This window comes from Rhinopithecus bieti, unplaced genomic scaffold (assembly GCF_001698545.2).
Source record: "Rhinopithecus bieti isolate Rb0 unplaced genomic scaffold, ASM169854v2 scaffold_9581, whole genome shotgun sequence".
In the NCBI taxonomy this organism is placed as follows: Eukaryota; Metazoa; Chordata; class Mammalia; order Primates; family Cercopithecidae; genus Rhinopithecus; species Rhinopithecus bieti.
In genome coordinates this window covers 4,016,848-4,037,854 of record NW_016806413.1, presented here as the reverse complement: position 1 = coordinate 4,037,854, position 21,007 = coordinate 4,016,848, and the positions used below count along the sequence as shown (strand labels likewise).

General features: G+C 39.8%; 1 protein-coding gene across 1 annotated transcript in view; it reads left to right on the top strand.

Moving 5' to 3' along the window:
• NKTR (natural killer cell triggering receptor) overlaps window positions 1-21,007 on the top strand; it is a 50,802-nt gene continuing 29,795 nt past the window's right edge. Inside the window, 4 exon segments of the mRNA XM_017876380.1 lie at window positions 1-395; window positions 19,417-19,459; window positions 19,461-19,489; window positions 20,843-20,950. Coding sequence (XP_017731869.1) covers window positions 338-395; window positions 19,417-19,459; window positions 19,461-19,489; window positions 20,843-20,950 — 238 coding nt within the window. The 5' untranslated portion in view covers window positions 1-337.

Sequence of the window (21,007 nt, the reverse complement as noted above, 5' to 3'; positions counted from 1 at the left end):
GCATTGGGAGGCCGGGCCCGGGGGAGGAGGTGGCGTTCCGTTAGCGGCTTTGGGGTCTGGCTGCAGTGGTAGTGCTTTCTCCTCTGCTCACTGGGACCCGCTCAGGCTGGAGGCCAGCCAGGTGAAGAGCTCGCCCGCATGCGTACGCGCTGCGTGGGAGCCGCGAGGCCTGGGGCGGGAGGGGGCCTCGTCTTGGCTTCCTGCGCTGTTGCGACGGGCCGGTGTGAGGCACCGTGGCGCGGACTTCGTCTCAGCCCCGCCTTCGCCCCCGCCCTCGCCCCTGCCCTGACCGCTTTCCTCCCCCTCTCTCCCAGCTCTTGACGCCACCTCGGTCGCGATGGGGGCGCAGGACCGGCCGCAGTGCCACTTCGACATCGAGATCAACCGGGAGCCCGGTGAGCTGGAGACTGGGGAGCGCTGCTGGGGCCGAGGCCTGCCTTGGCGAAGGGGAGGGGTCTACCCTCAGCGACCCTCCCCCCGTCCTTTTTGGGAGCGGGTAGGAGGCGCAGTCAACTTTACATTTTCTCTTGAGAGAAAATCAGTGGGAGAGGAAGGTGGCCTGGGCACACCCCAAACTCGCAGTCCTGGCCTCTTCCTCCCAAACCCCACACCGCCCCCTGCATCTCCGGACTGAGTCCTCGTAGCCAGCCTGGCGCCAAGAAAAGGAGGTGCAGTTCTTTGAGAGACTTTTTCTCTCCCAGTGTCTCCGTGGGGCAGACACTCCTGATCCGATTTCCGGTTATCTTGCTTGGTGCTATGAAGTTTCGACTAGTAGGAAATGTGTGTTTCCTAATCACGATACATCACTACTTTAATGTTAACGCTACCTCTATTTTTCCTTAAGAATCTTTAGCTAGAATTTCGTGGTTCCTGGGAATATGGCTTAATGAACGTCTTTTGTGATAAACCAGAGCGTTCTGTATCAGCAGAATTGCAGCGTGCATGCACTTAGCGTTACTGTTTTGTCTTTTGGGAATCCAGCCATTTGTTAAAGTGTGTTTTTTTGAAAATGAAACATTTCCTTCTAAAGCATAGTTACTTCATTCTAAGTAGCAGAGCGTGCAGGGTTTCAAACTGTTTTCTTAGGTTTTTTTGTTATCTATGACAGAAGTTTTAATTGGAGGCGTATATATATATACTGTCTGTGCAACATCTGGTTCTGCATATTCTTATGAGAGCCTGCTACTGTTCTAGGGTCTGGAGATAGAGCAGCGCATAAAATAAAGGCCACTCTTCCTTTTATGGTTTATATTCTATTGGGGGGAAGACAGACAACTAGGAAAAAAACAGTGACTTGTAGTTGGGATACTATTTTAATAAGTTGGTCAGACAAGGCCATTTTGAGAAGATGACATTTAAGCAGGTATCAGAAAGAGATGAAGTGAGCCATGTTTAAGAAGAGCATTCGTGGTAGAGGGAAACAGCACAGCCCTGAGGTGAGAAGTAGTATACAGTCAGGCGCCAAATGACATTTCTCTCTCTTAACAGTGGTCTTATATAGAATACCTTTTTTTGTGTAACTTTTTAATGTTTACCTATGTTTACATACACAAATACTTCATTGTGTTAAAGTTGCCTACGGTATTCAGTGGAGTAACATCCTGTACAGGTTTGTAACCTAGGATCAAATAGACCATATATAGCTTAGGTGTGTAGTAGGCCGTACTATCTAGGTGTGTTTAAGTACATTCCATGATGTTCACACAATGATGAAATTGCCTAATTACACATTTCTCAGAATCCGTCCTGGTTATTAAACAATAGAGGACTTGCATGTTTGAGGGACAGCAAGGTGCCCAGTGTGGCTGGAGTAGAAGAGGGAAGAGAATAGTAGGAAATGGCCTGTAGGACTGACTCAGTGAGGTAGGAAGATATTAAAGGGTTTTGAGCAAAGGAATGAGATAATCCTAGAAATTTGGTTGCCTTCTCTCTCTCTTTTAGTGTTTTAGCCTTGATTGATCTTTGTTTTTAAGTAAGAGTTACTAGAAAGCCTTGATGGACTTTAATCTTTATTCTGTAGTGAATCCATGCTTCAGATAACAGGGTTATTTTTTGTTAAGAATTAAAAATAGGCCAGGCTTGGTGACTCACGCCTATAATCCCAACACTTTGGGAGGCAGACGCGGGTGGATCATTTTGAGCTCAGGAGTTCGAGATCAGCCTGGCCAACATGGTGAACCCCATCTCTACAAAAAATACAAAAATTAGCTGGGCGTGGTGGCTCTCTTAGTTTTTGCCTGTAGTCCCTGCTACTTGGGAGGCTGAGGCTGGAGGATTGCTTGAGCTTGGTAAGCGGAGGTTGCAGTGAGTAGAGATTATACCACTACTGCATGTCAGCCTGGGTGATGGAGCGAGACCCTGTCTCAAAAAAAAAAAGAGAGAAGAAAAATAGTAGATTGCTGAAAGATAAAAGTACGGTGGCGCTCATACCAGTAATCCCAGTACTTGGGGAGGCTCAGGCAGGAGGATTGCTTGAAGCCAGGAGTTTGAGACCAGCCTGGGCAATATAGCAAGACCTTGTCTCTACAAAAATAATTTTTTTTAGTTAGCCAAGCATGGTGGTGCTCACCTGTACTTGGAAGTGTGAGGTGGAAGGATGGCTTGAGCTCAGGAATTTAAGGCTGCCATGAACTATGATTGCACCACTGCACTCCAGCTTGGTCAACAGAGCAAGATCCTGTTTCTAAGAAAAAATTCAAAAAAAGAAATTTAAAAAGCTTAAGAAAAGTACAAGTAAAAATTTCTGTAGTTATGTTAAGTACTCCTTTCCTAGTAAATGTTGAGGTCCTAAATTTGCACATAACCTGTGTTGTGAAAAATCTCCAGAAAATGTTTGACAAATGTTCAGTGAACCTCAGTCCTCAACATCCAAGGTAATTAATTGTGATAGATGGGTAGATGTGATTAGCACTCTTAAGAATGCTGAATCATATAAAACAGGGAATGCAGTGCTTACATTGTTCTAGGTTTAATCATTTAATAATTGGCAATTTCATATGGTTCAGTCTCATAAAATACTAGCACTTGTTGAGTATATTAACTAAATAGTGGGTTTTACACAACTTTTTTTTTTTTTCTTTTTTGAGACGAAGTCTCACTTTTTCACCCAGGCTGGAGTGCAGGGGCGCCATCTTGGCTCAGTGCAACCTCCACCTCCCAGGTTCAAGCAGTTCTCCTGCCGCAGCCTCCCCAGTAGCTGGGATTACAGCATGTGCCACCACCCCCGGCTAATTTTTGTATTTTTAGTAGAAATGGGGTTTCACCATGTTGGTCAGGCTGGTCCTAACTCCTGACCTCAAGTGATCCGCCCACCTCGGCCTCCCGAAGTGCCGGTATTACAGGCATGAACTACTGCACCCAGCCGATTTTACACAACTTTTAAGGATCACTTCACTTGTATGAAGTATCGTATCCTGTTTTATAGGATTTAACCATTAATACATGTGTCAGTATGTATTTACTCAAGTAATACTCTTGACTACTTGTATAATTAATAATTCACTTGATATAAATACAAAACAGTATCTTTGATTTACTTTGATAAGGAAAGATCACTTTAAGAATGGCCACACTGTCCACATTAATGAGAGATGAAGAAGTATTGATAAAAATTCAGTTGAATACAGCACATTGTCTTTTCAATTACTATCCATAGAAATGTGCACATTTTATAGCAAATAAGTTAACTATTGAATTATAAAGCCACTGAGTAAATGCAGGTATGTATTCTAAAAGTCTTTAAATTGTGTATGAGTTTTTCTCTGAATCTATTAAGATGGTTTTTGAAATGATTCCAGGATTGTTCCTTATAATTTTGTTTAGTCATTTAAGATTTTGATTTAATAGATGTAAGAATATTTACATCTTTTTTTTTTTTTTTTTGGTCTATTCTTAAGTGTTGGTAGTTTGTGGGGTTTTTAAAATGTGTTTGTTTGTGTTTGTTTGTTTTTGAGACGGGGTCTCACTCTGTCACCTAGGCTGGAGTGCAGTGATGCAATCTTGGCTCACTGCAACCTCCGCCTCCCGAGTTCAAATGATTCTGCTGCCTCAGCCTTCTGAGTAGCTGAGATTATAGGCACCTGCCATCACACCTGGCAAATTTTTGTATTTTTTAGTAGAGATGGGGTTTTGCCATGTTGGCCAGGCTGGTCTCAAACCCCTGACCTCAGGTGATCTGCCCGCCTTGGCCTCCCAAAGTGCTAGAATTACAAGTGTGAGCCACCACACCCAGCCTGCGGTTTTTATTAATAAGAAATTGGTGCATTTTATCTAAGTTATCAAGTTTATGTCCTTAGAGTTGTTTGCCACAGCCTCTTAATATCTATGGAGTCTGTAGTGATGTCTCTTTTCATTCCTGATATTGATAATTTTGCCTTTTGTCTTTTTCCTTTGTCCGTCTGACTAGAGGTTTATTCATTTTGCATTTTCAAAGAACCGGATTTTGATCTGATTGAATTTTGTTTCTATTTTTGTTTTCAATTTCATTGCTTTCTTTCTTTCTATCTTTCTAATGCTTGCTTCAGTTTTATTTTGTTCTTTTCTAGTTTCTTAATGTTGAAGCATAGATTGTTGATTTGATGCCTTTTTTTTTGAGACAGAGTCTCAAATGACTTCTAATTTAATTCCATTATGGCTAGAGAACACACATGATTTCAGTTCTTCGTGCACTTGAAAAGAATGTACATTCTGCTGGTTTTGTGTAGAGTGTTCTATAAATGTCAGTTAAATCCAGTTGGCTATGAGTGTTGGTCAATTCTTTTATATCTTTTCTGATTTTCTACTTGTTTACTGATTACCAAGAGTATTGAAGTCTGCAACTATAATTGTGGATTTATCTATTTCTCTCCTTTTTTTTTTTTTTTTTTGTTATTTTGTTTTTTTGTTTTTGAGACTGAGTCTTGCTCTGTTGCCCGGGCTGGAATGCTGGAGTGCAGTGGCATGATCTTGGCTCACCGCACCCTCTACTTCTACTTCCCTAGTTGAAGTGATTCTCGTGCCTCTGCCTCCCCAGTAGCTGGGACTACGGGTGTGAGCTACCATGCTTGGCTAACTTTTTGTATTTTTAGTAGAGACAGGGTTTCTTCATGATGCCCAGGCTGGTCTTGAACTCCTGGGCCCAAGCAGTCCACCTGCCTCAGCCTCCTGAAGTGCTGGGATTACAGGCATGAGCCACCATGCCCGGCCATATTTCTCTTTTAAGTTCTTTTTTTTTTTTTTTTTTTTTTTTTTTTTAGTAGAGACGGGGTTTCACAGTGTTGGCCAGGATGGTCTCGATCTCCTGACCTCGTGATCCGCCCGTCTCGGCCTCCCAAAGTGCTGGGATTACAGGCTTGAGCCACCGTGCCCGGCCGCTCTTTTAAGTTCTTTTAGTTTTTGCTTCATTTATTTTGAGGCTGTTAGGTGGGTGCATACATATTTAGGATTGTTGTCTTCTTCGTGAACTCTTATTATTATGTAATGACACCTTATATTCCTAGTAACTTTCCTGACTCTGAAGTTTCCTTTGCCTCAGATATGAATATAGTTACTTCAGTTTTATTAGTGTTTACATGGTATATCATTTTCAATCCTTTTACTTTTAACCTTTCTATATAATATTTAAAGTGGATTTCTTGTAGATAACAAATAGATGGGTCTTGTCCCACACTGAGAATGTCTTTTAGTCAGTGTGTTTAACTATATACATTTAATATAATTACTGTTATGTTTGGATTTGCTTTACTGCTTAAGATTCATAAAACAGACTTGAAAATGTGTTTTAGCAAACATTGTAAAGTATTTGGAAGTGATACCAAGAAATTAGTCTTAAGAGGTGACAAAGGATTCAGGCAAATGTTTGAGTACTACTTGTGTCCTTGGTCAAGCCATTTAACAACCTGTTTGTGAAATGGAAGTACTATACAGTTTTGTTCTTAATTTGGTTCCAAAGCTAACAGGACAGGAATATTTGCTTATATTCAAAATTAAACTAATTTTAGACTCACTTTCAAAATAACTCTTACTTTAAGAGAGGCATGTAGGATCTGGTTTGTACTGAGGGAATAGGAGAAATGCATCTCCCCTCTCAAGGTCACCCTAGGTCATAAGCTCATGAGTAGAGTGACTAGATGCAATGGCCTGAAATGTAAATGACTTGCACTGTATATGCTCATTAACCTATTAGTTCTATTATTAACCTAATAATAGGACTCCAGTGTAATAGTGCTTACATAAGAAGATTGTTGAGCAGAGTAATTAAATAATGTCATCTTATAGATTGTGTTTTTGTAACATGAACTTTAATAGGGTGGATTAAGGAGCACAATTTTAATTAGGCACACTGCTATTTGGTATAACAATCGGATAAGCAGGTGGTGAAGAGTGGTGTGGGAGAGAAGAGCAGTTGGATAGCACTGCTGCTCTGAGTCATTCTTGTTTGTCCTAACTGATTTGAAGGCCACTATAATGACGGTGCTGGGAATGGAGGCAGAAATAAGGTGTGGTCAGTTGTAGGGTTTCCTCAAAGATGTTTAGATTTTATAATGTCCTCTTATAGCTAAAATTTACTATTGATACTCCTAAAGAAAAAAATATTTTTACTGCAACTGGAAACTCCCTTGTCCCCCCCAGTTCCCATTTTTCTATGGAAACAGTTGTTTTGTGTGTGATTTTCGATAATGCAATGTTTCTTAAAAATCTGTCACTGTTCTTACAGAGCAGTCTGTATTTGTTAAGTATTTATAGCACAGTATCTGACTTTTTTCTTTTAAGTTGCTTTAAGCATTGCATGTGCAGGAGTATGGACACTAAGTCGAGTTAAGGGGCTTTCATATTTAGGTATTGTGCAGGTAGACCTTTGATTTTGGTCCCTTTTGTTCCCAGAGACTGTATCTTAAAGTCCAAGAGACTTAGTGCTGTAGAGTGAAATCCTGAATTCCTGCTTTCACTCCTTAACTATGTATGTATACTTGTACAAAGAATTGAAGCCTGATTCTTAATTCAGCAATGTTTATTTTATTAAACACCAATTAATCTTTAATCACTTTTTAACATTTTTTAATATATTGTCTTTACTTTTATTTTACATTTTTATTTTTTTCTTGGCCTGGCACAGTGGCTCATGCCTGTAATCCCAGCACTTCGGGAGGCCAAGGCAGGAGGATTGCTTGAGCATAGGAGTTAGAAACCAACCAGCCTGGACAACATAGTGAGATACTATCCCTAAAAAAAATTTCCTTTTACTTTTTCTTTAGAGACAGAGTATCACTGTGTTGCTCCTGCTGGAGTACTGTGGCTGTTCACAGGCATGATCATAGTGTGGTGTAGCCTCAAACTCCTGGCCTCAAGTGATCTTCCCACCTCAGCCCTCTGATATGTAATCACTTTTAGTGACTGTATAGTTTACCCTCATATGAAGATACCTTGTACTGCTTAGGCTAAATGATAAGATTGGTTCTAACATAAAGGTTAAATAACAATACTTAAAACAATAAAAAAAGTTTTGCTTTTCTGTCACACAGGACTCAGATTCAGCAGATCAGGTCTGTCCATGTGAGGGATCCAGGCTCTTTTTGTCTTGATACTGTGTTGCTATTGACATGGGGTGGGTGCGTGCAGCTCTTAACAGAAAGATTCAAGTTTGATAGATACAGAATTGATGGAATCAGAAGAATCATCATTTTGCAACCCCCAGGGTAATAACTGGTTCAGAAAGTAGTCATCAGTGGCCAAACCACAGGTGAAAAGTTGCGCTGTGTGCAAAGTATCATCCAACAGATTATTAATTTAAAATGGAGGAAAATTCCTTTACAACTAAGATGTGGCTAATATCTCAGTTATAAAGGTACTTTAACAGGTCAAACTGACATGCTTTCCTTTTTTTTTTTTTTTTTTTTTTTTGAGGACGGGTGTCTCGCTCTGCTCCCAGGCTGGAGCTGCAGTGCCCGATGACGAAAAAAACCAAAGACCCCAACAACATACACCCCCGGGCCGGATCTCAGCTCACTGCAAGCTAACACGCGACCTCCCGGTTCACGCGCATTCTCCTGCCTCGCCTCCGCCAGTAGCTGGGACTCAGGCGCGCCGCCAGGTTTCACGCCGGCTGAGTTTTTTGTATGTTTTATTTGTAGAGACGGGTTCTGGTCACCTGATGTTAGCCAGGCTGTCTTGATTCTTCTGACCTGGTGATCCGGGCCTCGTTCTCGGCTGCCTCTCAAGTGCTGGGATTCAGGCTGAGCCACGGCGCGCGGCCCTGACATGCTTTCTAATAGGGTGCAAAAAAAAAAAAAAAAAAAGATGGGAGATGGAAACTGTTTTACATTAAAAAAGGCCAACCTATGAAAACCAAGTGGGTATATAATGCTTGAATGAGGTTCCTGGATTTTAAAAAATAGATGTATATTTGTCAGTAAACTAGAAGGAACTCAAATGCCAATCAGTTGAGGATTGGTTGAGTAAAATTTGGTACAGCCAAACAACAGAATTCCATTCAGCCATTAAAAAGAATGAAGAGGGGAAAAAAGCATAAAGGGCATTGTAGGGGTAGTTGGGTAGATTTGAATATGAACTATTATGAGGAGTTTTTTCCCACAGTAACAGATTCTTCAAATCCAACTAAGTGTCCAACAGTTCAATTTGATTCTGGACACTGTCTACCTGGAGTTAGTGTCATATTCCACCAGTTAAGAGAAATCAGTTCCACAAGACTGCTCCCACTGCGGGCATGCCAATCGCAAGTCCTGAGTCACTTTTTTTTTTTTTTTTTTTTTTTTGAGATGGAGTTTCGCTCTTGTCATCCAGGCTGGAGTGCAATGGTACGATCTTGGCTCACTGCAACCTCTGTCTCCTGAGTTCAAGCGATTCTCGTGCCTCGGCCTCCCAAGTAGCTGGGATTATAGGCGCCTGCCACCACTCCCGGCTCATTTTTGTATTTTTTATTAGATACAGGGTTTCACCGTGTTGGCCAGGCTGGTCCTAAACTCCTGACCTCAGGTAATCCATCCACCTCGGCCTCCATGAGCCACTGTGCCCAGCCTCTGAGTCACTCTTACTTCTGACCAACCAGCTGTAAATTAGAGATTCCTACAACCCCCTGCTCAGCTTCAGTAATTTGCTAGAGCAGCTCACAGAACCTAGGAAGCCAATTTGCTTACTATAACTGGTTTATTATAAAGGATATAACTGAGGAACAACCAAACGGAAGAGATGCCTAGGGCAAGGTATGGTAGGTGCAGAGGGTGGGGAGATGCATGGGCCTTCTGGACATGCCACCCTCACTCATTGTCTTCTCCAGTCTGGAAGCTCTCTTTAAACCCTGCCAGTTAGGGGGTTTCGTGGCTAAAAACATATGTATGTATGATCAGTTATTTTATCATGTGTATGATTGCATATGTGTGATCAATTATTAGGTAAATCTCCAGCTCCTCTTCTCTCTCTGAAGGTTGGAAAGTGAGGCTGAAAGTTCTAGACCTCTAACCAAGGCATGGTTTTTCTGGCAACCAGCCCCTATCCTGAAGCTATCTAGGGGTCTGCCAGGAGTCTCTTCTTTGGTTGCGAATGCTAAGGGATTTAAGTGTTCTCTGTCAAGAATCTGAAAGAAAGATCAAATAGTAGGCTGGTTGTGGTGGCTCATGCTTGTAATTGCAGCACTTTGGGAGGCCGAGGCAGGCAGATCACTTGAGGTCGGGAGTTCCAGACTGGCCAACATGGTGAAACACTGACTCCACTAAAAAGAAGTAACAAAAATTAGCTGGGTATGGTGGCGAGCACCTGTAATCACAGCTACTCAGGAGGCTGAGGCAGGAGAATTGCTTGAACTTCAGAGGTGGAGGCTGCAGTGAGCTGAGATCACTGCAACTCCTGCCTGGGTAATAGAGCAAGACTCTTATATCAAAAAAAAGAAGAAGGGCCGGGCGCGATGGCTCAAGCCTGTAATCCCAGCACTTTGGGAGGCCAAGACGGGCGGATCACGAGGTCAGGAGATTGAGACCATCCTGGCTAACACGGTGAAACCCTGTCTCTACTAAAAAATACAAAACACTAGCCGGGCGAGTTGGCGGGCGCCTGTAGTCCCAGCTACTCGGGAGGCTGCGGCAGGAGAATGGCGTAAACCCGGGAGGCGGAGCTTGCAGTGAGCTGAGATCCGGCCACTGCACTCCAGCCTGGGTGACAGAGCAAGACTTAGTCTCAAAAAAAAAAAGAAGAAGAAGGAGAAGGAGGGGGAGGAGGAGGGGGAGGAATCAAATAGAACAAAAGATGCTGCTATCAGTCCTATCACTTAGAAAATTACAAGTTTTAGGAGCACTCTGCTAGAAACTGGGGACAGAGGTCAAATGTAATATTTCATATTATGCCACAATTATGGAGTAGATGATAATCACTATTAAATTTCTTGGGTATAGTAATGGTTTTGGATTTAAGTAGCAGAATATGTTTATTCTTTAGGAGTATAAGCTGAAGTATTAATAATTAGGGGTGAAGTGTCACAGTGTCTTTAACTTTCAGTTTGTTCCAGAAGATTGTGTGTATAGAGAGGGATAAATACGGCAAAACATCAAACATCTAGATTTGAAAATTTCGAAACAAAAGTTCAAGCAGGGGAATTGCACATTTATTCTTTCAGACAACCTTTAGGATCATTTTGTCAAGTTCCCTCAGAAGTCTCACTGGTTTTTTTTTTGTTGTTGTTGTTGTTTTTTTTTTTTTTTTTTTTTTTTTTTTTTTTTTTTTTTTTTTTGAGACGGAGTCTCGCTCTGTCTCCCGGGCTGGAGTGCAGTGGCCAGATCTCAGCTCACTGCAAGCTCCACCTCCCGGGTTTACACCATTTTCCTGCCGCAGCCTCCCGAGTAGCTGGGACTACAGGCGCCCGCCACCTCGCCCGGCTAGCTTTTGTATTTTTTAGTAGAGACGGGGTTTCACCGTGTTAGCCAGGATGGTCTCGAACTCCTGACCTCGTGATCCGCCCGTCTCGGCCTCCCAAAGTGCTGGGATTACAGGCTTGAGCCACCGCGCCCGGCCTCTCACTGGTATTTTTGAAGGTTGCAATTAAGTTATTATAGGTTACTCTAGAGAATATTGGGCACATTTGCAATTTTGAGTCTTGTCCTAGAACAAGGTATCTCTCCCTTTATTCAGGTTGGCATTATGCCTCTGAAAGTTGGAGTTTTGTTTTTATAGATCCTATACTCTTATGGTTATGTAGTTAGAATGTTTCTTGTTGCTTTTGAGAATGTGATTTTTACTGTATTTTTTTCTACTTGTTTTTGTTTGTCATAATATCAATATCAACAACTTTAGTATTTATTGGTATTTCAGTTGGTTCTTTTGGACTTTCTTGGTGTATAATGTTTCAAATGATGATAAATGTGCTCTTTTTTACTTGCAAATCTCTCATATTGTCCTCTTGTCTACTTACATTGACTAGAATTTCCTTTTTTGTTTTCGAGATGGAGTTTTGCTCTTGTTGCCCAGGCTGGAGCGCAAAATGGCGCAATCTCCACCCACCGCAACCTCTGCCTTCCGCGTTCAAGTGATTCTCCTGTCTCAGCCTTTCAAGTAGCTGGGATTACAGGAGTGTGCCACCACACCTGCTAATTTTGTATTTTTAGTAGAGACAGGGTTTCTCCATGTTGGTCAGGCTGGTCTCGAACTCCCAACCTCAGGTGATCCACCTGCCTCAACCTCCCAAAGTGCTGGGATTATGGGCGTGAGCCACCACGCCCAGTTTGTGTTGACTAGAATTTCTGAAACAGCATTAAACAGTAGTGATGCTAACTACTTTTGACTTGTTTCTTCTTCAGTGGAATTAATGTTATAGGAGTGTTTCACCATTAAACATACTGCTGATTGTTGATTTGAAAGGTATCTGAGAATATGTGTGTTATATAAAGAAATGAATGTTGAATTTCTTTTTTCTAATTTTTTTTTTAATATATTTTGTTTCTGTAGTAGATATGAATGTTGAATTTCACCGTGGGCTTTTGGTTTCTATCATGGGGTTTTTTTTTTTTTTTTTATCATGGGATTTTTATAGGATTTTTCCTTCACGTCAATAAACTATATTAGATTTCCTAATATTGAATAGTGTCTCTTTTAAATGAGATTGGCATATGGGGTTTTAAATTTGCTTTATATCATCTCTCCCAGGCTTTGGTTTCGATTTTACTTTGTTTCGAAAAAGTTAAGCTTTTCATCTTTTGCTGTGCTGTAGAACAGTTGATACGGCGTTACACTTTAATGTTACTTGAAGATTAGAAGTAATTCATCTATATCTGAAGATTTAATAGCAGCACTCTTTTGGATAGTTAGCAGCATTTTAGTTTCTTTATTGGGCCTGTTTTTTATTCTGCATAGTATCTTATAATTCTTTTTTCTAAATTTTGGTATTCTTCCTTTTATCTTCCTAAGTGATTAATTTATCTTTAGCTTTATTCATTAATGAAAATATTTATGAGTATATGAAGTGATTGGGACGAATAAGTGGTATTTAATACTTTTTGCATTGTCAGACCTGGCAGCTCTAACATCTGGCCTCATTTCCTGACATCCTGGCTCTTTGATTCTCTGATCTGCACTAATATCCTTGTCATAACTACATGAGTCAGTAAATACATTCTCTTTTGAGTTTTTGCTTGTACTATCTGCAGGAAACCTTTAGCTGGGTGTTTATGGACATGTCATGGAAAAAGCTTCATGTGACTAAATAATTAAGTTGTTTTGGCCTTGTATTTCTTATTTTTTTGCTATTTCCTTTGTTTTATATCTTTTATTAGGTTGCTGCCCCTCTCACCAAAGAAGCTTGAAAGATGTAAAATTTTGTTAGTTCTACCGGTGAATACCTGTTCAAGTATGCTTAAACCCTTGGCTGGGCGCAGTGGCTCACGCCTGTAATCCCAGCACTTTGGGAGGCCAAGGCAGACAAATCACAAGGTTAGAAGTTCGAGACAAGCCTGGCCAACATGGTGAAACCCCGTCTCTACTAAAAATACAAAAAATTAGCTGGGCGTAGAGGCAGGTGCCTATAATCCCAGCTACTCGGGAGGCTGAGGCAGGAGAATCTCTTGAACCCAGGAGGCGGAGATTGCAGTGAGCCAAGATCGTGCCACTGCACTCCAGCCTGGGTGACAGAGTAAGACTCTGTCTCAAAAAAAAAAAAAGTATGCCTAAACCCTTATTTCCTCTCTGTCTGCTTCAGAAAAGTCTACCTGTTGATTCCCACTATGAAGTATGAGGATATGTATTTTCTTTCACCAGTCCAAATCCTTCTTGTTGATTTTTATTGATTCCCCACTACCTTCCTCCAGTTGAAATTATTTTTACCCTGGGCAACATAGTGAGACCCTGTCTCAACAAAAATACAAAAATTAGCCAAGCATGGTGGCATGCCCATATGTTCCCACCTACTCAGGAGGCTGAGGCAGGAGGATTGCTTGAGCCCAGGAGGTTGAGGCTGCAGTGAGCAGAGGTTGTGTCTTTGCACTACAACCTGGGGGACAGAGCGAGACTCTGCCTCTTAAAAAATAAAATAACAAATTATTTTTATATCACAGGCATAAGAAAAGTTCGTGGTATGTTAGTAAGTAAATAAAGCAAGGTGCTGTACAGTGTGCATAATCTACCATTTTTTAAAGGAAGAAAATAAGAATATATCAATATTTGCTTGTGTATGAAAAGAAACTAGAAAATACACAGAAAATTAATGAAAGTGAGTACCTGTTGATAGGGGTGGGAACAAGTCTTCTCATCCTGTACCTTTTCCACTGATTTTGAATCATGAGAACATTTCCTATTCCAAAGGAAGAACATTTTTAGATGGTACTTAAAAAAATGTTGCCATTACATAACTTTGTTTCCTAATACTGATAACATTTAAAACCATAATTAACACTGTTTGCATTGTCGTACCTGGCAGCTCTAACATCTGGCCTCATTTCCTTTTATTTTAAAACCATAATTACAGTGATTTAGGTTTAATTTTGTAAGGAATTAAAATTCAGTGCCCAATGCCGCTCTTCCTCCTAGTTCTCATTCATTAATTCTTTGACTTATATCTCAAGGATATGTATTCAAATAGATATTTCAGGATAAAATGTAATTGTATTTCTTTTGCTAGGTATAGAATTCTTACATTATTCCTTAAAAATGGTAGACCATGCTCAGTTGTCTCCATTTTGTAATGTAAGGTGTCTAAAGCTGGTTTTCTTTCTTTTTTCTTTGTGAGCGATATGATTCTACTGGCTGGATACTAGGAGGCTTTTTTTTTTCCATTTTATCCCAAAATAAATAGCTTTATTAATTGATATCTTGGTGTTGCTCCACTTACATACGTTTTCCTGGTATGTAGTGAATAATTTTGATCTGTGTATTTGGGTGTTCCTTCATTTGTGAAAGTGTATTTTGTAAATCTGTCTTTGAATAATTTTGTTTTGAGTAGTAGTATTATTAAATACTGAGCACCTAACTCTGTACCAGGCACTACGCAAGTCTCTGGGGAATATAGTGGTAAGTAAAGCAGTCATGGTCCCTATCTCTCTGCGTTCACACACATCAGTCAGACCTAGGTTATATATAAGTGCCCTTAGTTCATACTAATTATGGCTCATCATATTGTGTAGCAACTGCATTTCCATGTGTCATTCCGAGCCAAGATGTGAGCTTCTTGAAACTCAGGCACTATGTTCTTCTTGAAACTCAGGCACAACAGTATATAATGCTGTTGGATTCCCTGACATATGGGTAAGATCTCAGTAAATTTGAGTAAATCGCCCAATGTTATTGAAATGCTGCTCCTGTTTCTTAATCTTCTTCCTAAATTTTCCTCTCGGCGTACCTAGTGTGATCTGTTCTTAACCTTTGCTCTTTTCCTCACCCCTTGCTTGTAATTAATTGTTCTGTGGGCTACTCTTTGCCTTCTGTAGTATATCAACCCCTGCAACATTTTTCTACTTGATGCTCACTTTTCCAACTACCATATCTTCTATGTATATAATACATGTCTCCTTTTTAAACCATTGACTCCAGCGCAACTATTTCTGAAAACAAGGAACAGTATTGAAAGATGATGTTTGATTTTATTCCATCTGTGTACTTGGTGATTTTATTCCTTTCACCTAGTGGCCAAATCAGAATCTACACCATGGCATAGACTTTTCCTGTCTGTAGCCAAAGCTTAACATGTGTTGATATTACCTGATTAATCTTAATGTTGTTCCCCTGTCTTACTTTTAAGGATCTCAGTGTTTGTATTTTCAGATTAAATTTAGAAACTAGTCCTGCTTTGTGTCATTTTTTTCCTTAACCATGTATAAAAGCGACATACTAATGTTTACACTAACTGTAGATTTTAGTCTTATCATTATAGAGCTGTGTATTTATTGGCATAACATTAATTCTGTGGACGAAAACTATGTATAAGAATAGTATCAATAGTATTGACTGATTCTTGAACTCCTGGTTTCAAGTGATCCTCCAGCCTCTGCCTCCCAAAGCACTGGTATTACAGGTGTGCCCAGCCAGTATTGACTGATTCTAAAAGATTACTAAATTCCACTAAATTATAAGTAGTGTTTGTTGAGTAATACATTTTTCTTAGATCTTATTTATTCAGTCAGCAGCAGTTAGTTTCCAAAGAGGCATCATCAGCAGGGGTTCTTAACTCTTTACAGAGTTGGGGTTACTGGCAAACTCATTTTTCTCATCAGTTTGGGAGTCAGAGAGACTTATGCAAATTCATTCCAGTCTGTTCTTTATTGTAACTACAGCTTAATTTTTTTATCTTCAATATATTTTGTATTCATAGTTTATGCTTGCCATCACCGAAAATATTTACTAACTAGACTAATGAACCACATTGCCTTTTTTTTTCTTTAAAGACCATATCTTTAGAATATTGTCTATTTTGAGTTTCAGAATAAAAGTATCATCACATGGTAGCCTGTTTTCTATAAAATAATACAATTCAATAAAAAAAGTCTGTTGAAAACCTGTTAATCTTGCTAATGAGCTTCAGTTCGAGTTAGTATTTGCTGATCTGTATCCTGTAGTGTTCAATCTCAGGATTTAATTTGAAGGGAATTAATACTAGATTACCTCTTTATAAAGGTAGAAATCGTAATGCTGTTTTTTTTTTTTTTGACCTTTTGTTTTAAACCCTTCAAATTGCATATATACAAACATTTTAACTTAAGAAAGTAGACTCAACTAATGTCTGAATATCCATAGTTCAGCCTTTGTCATGCCTTGCAAACCTGATTGGGTTAATGTGTGTTTTCAGGATTTTAAAATTATTTTTCTGGTCTGCCAATGTTTAACCTTGCACCATGTTATTGAAGTGAGAACAATTCAGTTTTGTTGTATTTATTGAAGTGAAAACAATTCAGTTTTGTTGTATTTTTCCTCTTGTTCTTAACAACATAATGCCATAGAGGAGATAAAAACCTCTGCTCTATCCCTTATGCCGTGAGGTTCAGAGGGCAAAAGACTTTTTTTTTTGCACCAAGCTAGAAGAGGGTAAGATATTAGAGGTGAGATTTGTTTTTTCTTTCTTTCTTTCTTTCTTTCTTTCTTTGCTTTTTTTTTTTTTTTTTTTTTTTTTTTTTTGACGTTGGGAATCTGAATCTTGCTCTGTTGCCCAGGCTGGAGTGCAGTGGCGCAACCTTGGCTCACTGCAACCTCCACCTCCCAGGTTCGAGCGATTCTCTTGCCTCAGCCTCCCGAGTAGCTGGTATCACAGGCGCCAGCTACCACTCCTAGCTAATTTTTGTATTTTTAGTAGAGATGGGGTTTCACCATGTTGGCCAGGCTGGTCTTGACCTCCTGACCTCAGGTGATCTGCCTGCCTCGGCCTCCGAAAGTGTTGGGGTTATGGGCATGAGCCACCATGCCCAGCCAAGATTTTTTTTTTTTTTTAAACCACTCTAGTTAGCTGTCCCTCTATGAATATTGGATAGGAATGTAATCACATTTTAACTGTTTTCAAGTGTATTATACTACTGGAGGGTACACAATTTCCAATCATCTGTTAAGGAGAAACTAAGAACATTTGAAACTTTGACCAGCTTTCATTTTGAGGCATTACAAGTTTTTGTTTTTTTGTTTTTTTGTTTGTTTTTTTTTGTTTGTTTTTTTTTTTGAGGCGGAGGCTCGCTCTGTCGCCCAGACTGGAGTGCAGTGGCCGGATCTCAGCTCACTGCAAGCTCCGCCTCCCGGGTTTACGCCATTCTCCTGCCTCATCAGCCTCCCGAGTAGCTGGGACTACAGGCGCCCGCCACCTCGCCCGGCTAGTTTTTGTATTTTTTTTTTTTTTTTCGTAGAGACGGGGTTTCACCGTGTTAGCCAGGATGGTCTCGATCTCCTGAACTCGTGATCCGCCCGTCTCGGCCTCCCAAAGTGCTGGGATTACAGGCTTGAGCCACCGCGCCCGGCCACAAGTTTTTGAAAAAAAAAAACAAAACAAAACAAAAAACACCTGATGTTGAAGTTACTATGGTCCTAAGAAAAGCCCTACGTTTTGATTATTTGGATTATGTCTTCCGTCCTGAAAAGTAGCCATCTTACAGGGATTGCAAAGATCTAAGTCTTTCTGGTATGCAAAGCTGGATGATTTTGAACTTGACACCAGCTAAGCCATTTCCCAGGGATTTATGAGGACTGATGAAAATACAATTATTATACTGGTAAAATGTTGCTATATAAGTACGGTGATAGTTACTATTACTGATATTATAGGTTTTTTTTAAAATTCTGAAATGACTTTAGATACATTGCTCCCTGCTTGCAAATCTTGAGTCCTCCTTTCTGCTTGCTTTCTGTCTTTTTGTTCATTCCCTTAGGTTTTAAGAATAGCTACAAAGTTTTGAAAATGCTTTATAGTTTGGCTCTTTTAAAGCTATAGGCTAAGAGTGTTGACACAGGAAGGTCTTCTCACATGATCCCGCTTTACCCATTACCGATGTCTATAATGCAGTATCATTGTTTCCTCCTCAAAGGAAGTGACTGATATGGCCAGGAATAAATTACAATCTTAGTGATACAGAATCATTTTGTATCTGTTCTGAACATGATTTATGCTTGGTCCACAGTTAATTTTTATTTATTCTGTAAGTCCTTTTGAATAAATAAAAATGTTTATAATGGAAAAGATCTTGTAGAATACAGGGAAAAGGAACTCAAGAGAGTTATTAATTGCAAATCAGAACTACATTTCTTATTGATATGCTTTCAACAGGTCCATAAAGTCACAACTGTTTTTATAGTAATAGATTATGATTCACCTTTTGTGCTCTCATTCTCTTGTGAATATACAGTCAAGTTTTCCAGAGATTATATTTTAATATGTGATGATATCACTGCCATGACAGCTAATGGAACGTGTGCTTGTGTATTCTTGTGTTTTAAACATTTCTGAGTTTTAACATTTAATATGGTATATAGCAATAGATATGAACCACATAAACAAAAGCTCAATAATTAGTTTAGAAGAACCCTGAGACCAAAGTTTGAGAACCATTTTTCTCTGGCATAAATTGAAGTTGCAGACTTTTCCTTGTAATTTCGTGTTTGTTGTAGGGAACCATAACCTCTTCTCTTTCTGCTCTCTCAGGGAATAGAATGGGAGGTATTGTTTTAAGTCTTGCTCTGTCACCTAGGCTAGAGTGCAATGGCACAATCAAAGCTCACTGCATGGTCATAGCTCGTTGCAGCCTTGAAATCCTGGGCTCAAGTGAACCTCCTGCCTCTCAGCCTCCTCAGTAGCTGGGACTACAGGCATGTGCCACCATCCCCAGCTAATTTTTTAAATTTTTTGTAGAGATGGGTTCTTCTGCATTACCCAGACTGGTCTCAAACTCCTGACCTCAGGCAACCCTCCCTGCCTCAGCCTCCCAAAGTGCTGGGATTATAGGTGTGAGCCACCATGCCTAGCTTAAAATGTGAATTTTAAGTGTGATTGGTGCAATTCAGGAAGGTGGCTCTTAACAGTTCTTGCTTAAAGGAAGAAAGCTGAAAATAAAGAGACAGAGACCTTTCTTTTTAACAATACTGGCCAGAATTACTATCTTTTGATGTACTCTCATCACTGGAAGGGCCCAAGCATAAATCAAACAACTATTGAGAGTATTTTTAAAGAAGATTATAGTTCAGATAGGGGACTATACTACCACAAGAAATCTAATAATACAAAGTTCCTTTAAAACACACTTAAAATCCTGTAATTTTGGGGCTGGAACCACTTTGGCTGCATGTAAATTTTAACAATAACAAATAAAGTGGTGTTCTTGTTCATAGGTATCACCCAGTTAAATGCTTTCCCATTACATCTTTTAACAAATTAAAATGAATTATAAAAATAGACTTTCTAATTTGTTAGCCCTGTTTCTTTTTCCCATTAAAATGATATATTTAACTTGCTTACTACTTTTTTCCCTATGTATTTTATTTCAGTTGGTCGCATTATGTTTCAGCTCTTCTCAGACATATGTCCAAAACATGCAAAACTTCCTTTGCTTGTGCTCAGGTAAGTGAATTATTATTTCCGATGAGAAGCTGTGTCTTAACAGTTTTACCTTGCTGAACAGAATAGATATTTTCCTGGAAGAATAATGGACTTGTGAAATTAGTTTTGTGAATTAAAAAAAAAAAAAAGTTACTTATACTGACTTTTATATGAAATCAGGGAAGCATTTCTTAAGGGGAAGATATTAGAAAGGAATGATCTCAAAAATGAAAAAGAGTAAGAATCTACATTATGTAATGGAATCTTCTCTATACATTTTAGTTTATAAAATAATAGCACACATTCAAAATTGATTTGATGAAATTTTATGAATTTCACTACTTTGAAAAAATTTAGTATTCCAAATTTTACAATACATTTTAAATAAATAGAAAAAATGGGGAGGGAAACATCTATAATGTTACTTTAAAATTAGAACACACTGGCCGGGCGTGGTGGCTCAAGCCTGTAATCCCAGCACTTTGGGAGGCCAAGGCAGGCGGATCACCTGAGGTCAAGAGTTCAAGACCAGCCTGGCCAAGATGGTGAAACCCTGTCTCTACTAAAAATACAAAATTAGCCGGGCGTGGTGGCAGGCGCCTGTAATCCTAGCTACTCGGGAGGCTGAGGCAAGAGAATCACTTGAACCCGGGAGGCAGAGCTTGCAGTGAGCCGACATCGCGCCCTTGCACTCCAGCCTGGGGGACAAGAGGCAGACTTCGTCTCAAAAAAAAAAAAATTTAGAACACACTGAAATTTTAAATTCTTACTTGGATACACATATGCAATTTTTGCCCTAACTCCTTAATTTTGTTGTTTATTTATTTTGAGACGGAGTCTGACTCTGTCTCAAAAACAGACTGGAGTGTGGTGGTGTGATCTCAGCTCACTACAACCTCCACCTCCCAGATTCAAGTGATTCTCCTGCCTCAGCCTCCTGAGTAACTGGGACTACAGGCCTGTGCCACCACACCCGGCTAATTTTTGGTTTTTTTGTTTTAGAGGCAGGATTTCACCCTGTTGGCCAAGCTGGTTTCAAACTCCTGACCTCAAGTGATCTGCCTACCTCGGCCTCCCAAAGTGTTGGGATTACAGGCGTGAGCCACTGTGCCTGACCTCATTCTTTTAACTAGAGTGACAAGTGTGTCTAATATTATGTCCTATAGCATGTAGAGTCTGTACCACACAATTTTACATTTACATGCTGCTTTGTATTATTTTGGTTTGCATGCATGTGTGTATGTTAAATTATCATGTCATCTACTTCTTATATCTCTTCCAGTGCCCAGCAAGATTTGACACAGGATTAATTGGTTGGTTCTTTCTATGGAAGGATGTATGTATAATTAAATTTCATTTCTTTTTTTTTTCCAGGAGAGAAAGGCCTTGGGAAAACAACTGGGAAGAAGTTATGTTATAAAGGTTCTACGTTCCATCGTGTGGTTAAAAACTTTATGATTCAGGGTGGGGACTTCAGTGAAGGTAGAGCTAAAAGTTGTGTTCCTAATAACTCCATCTATCAGTTTCTAAAGTATTTCA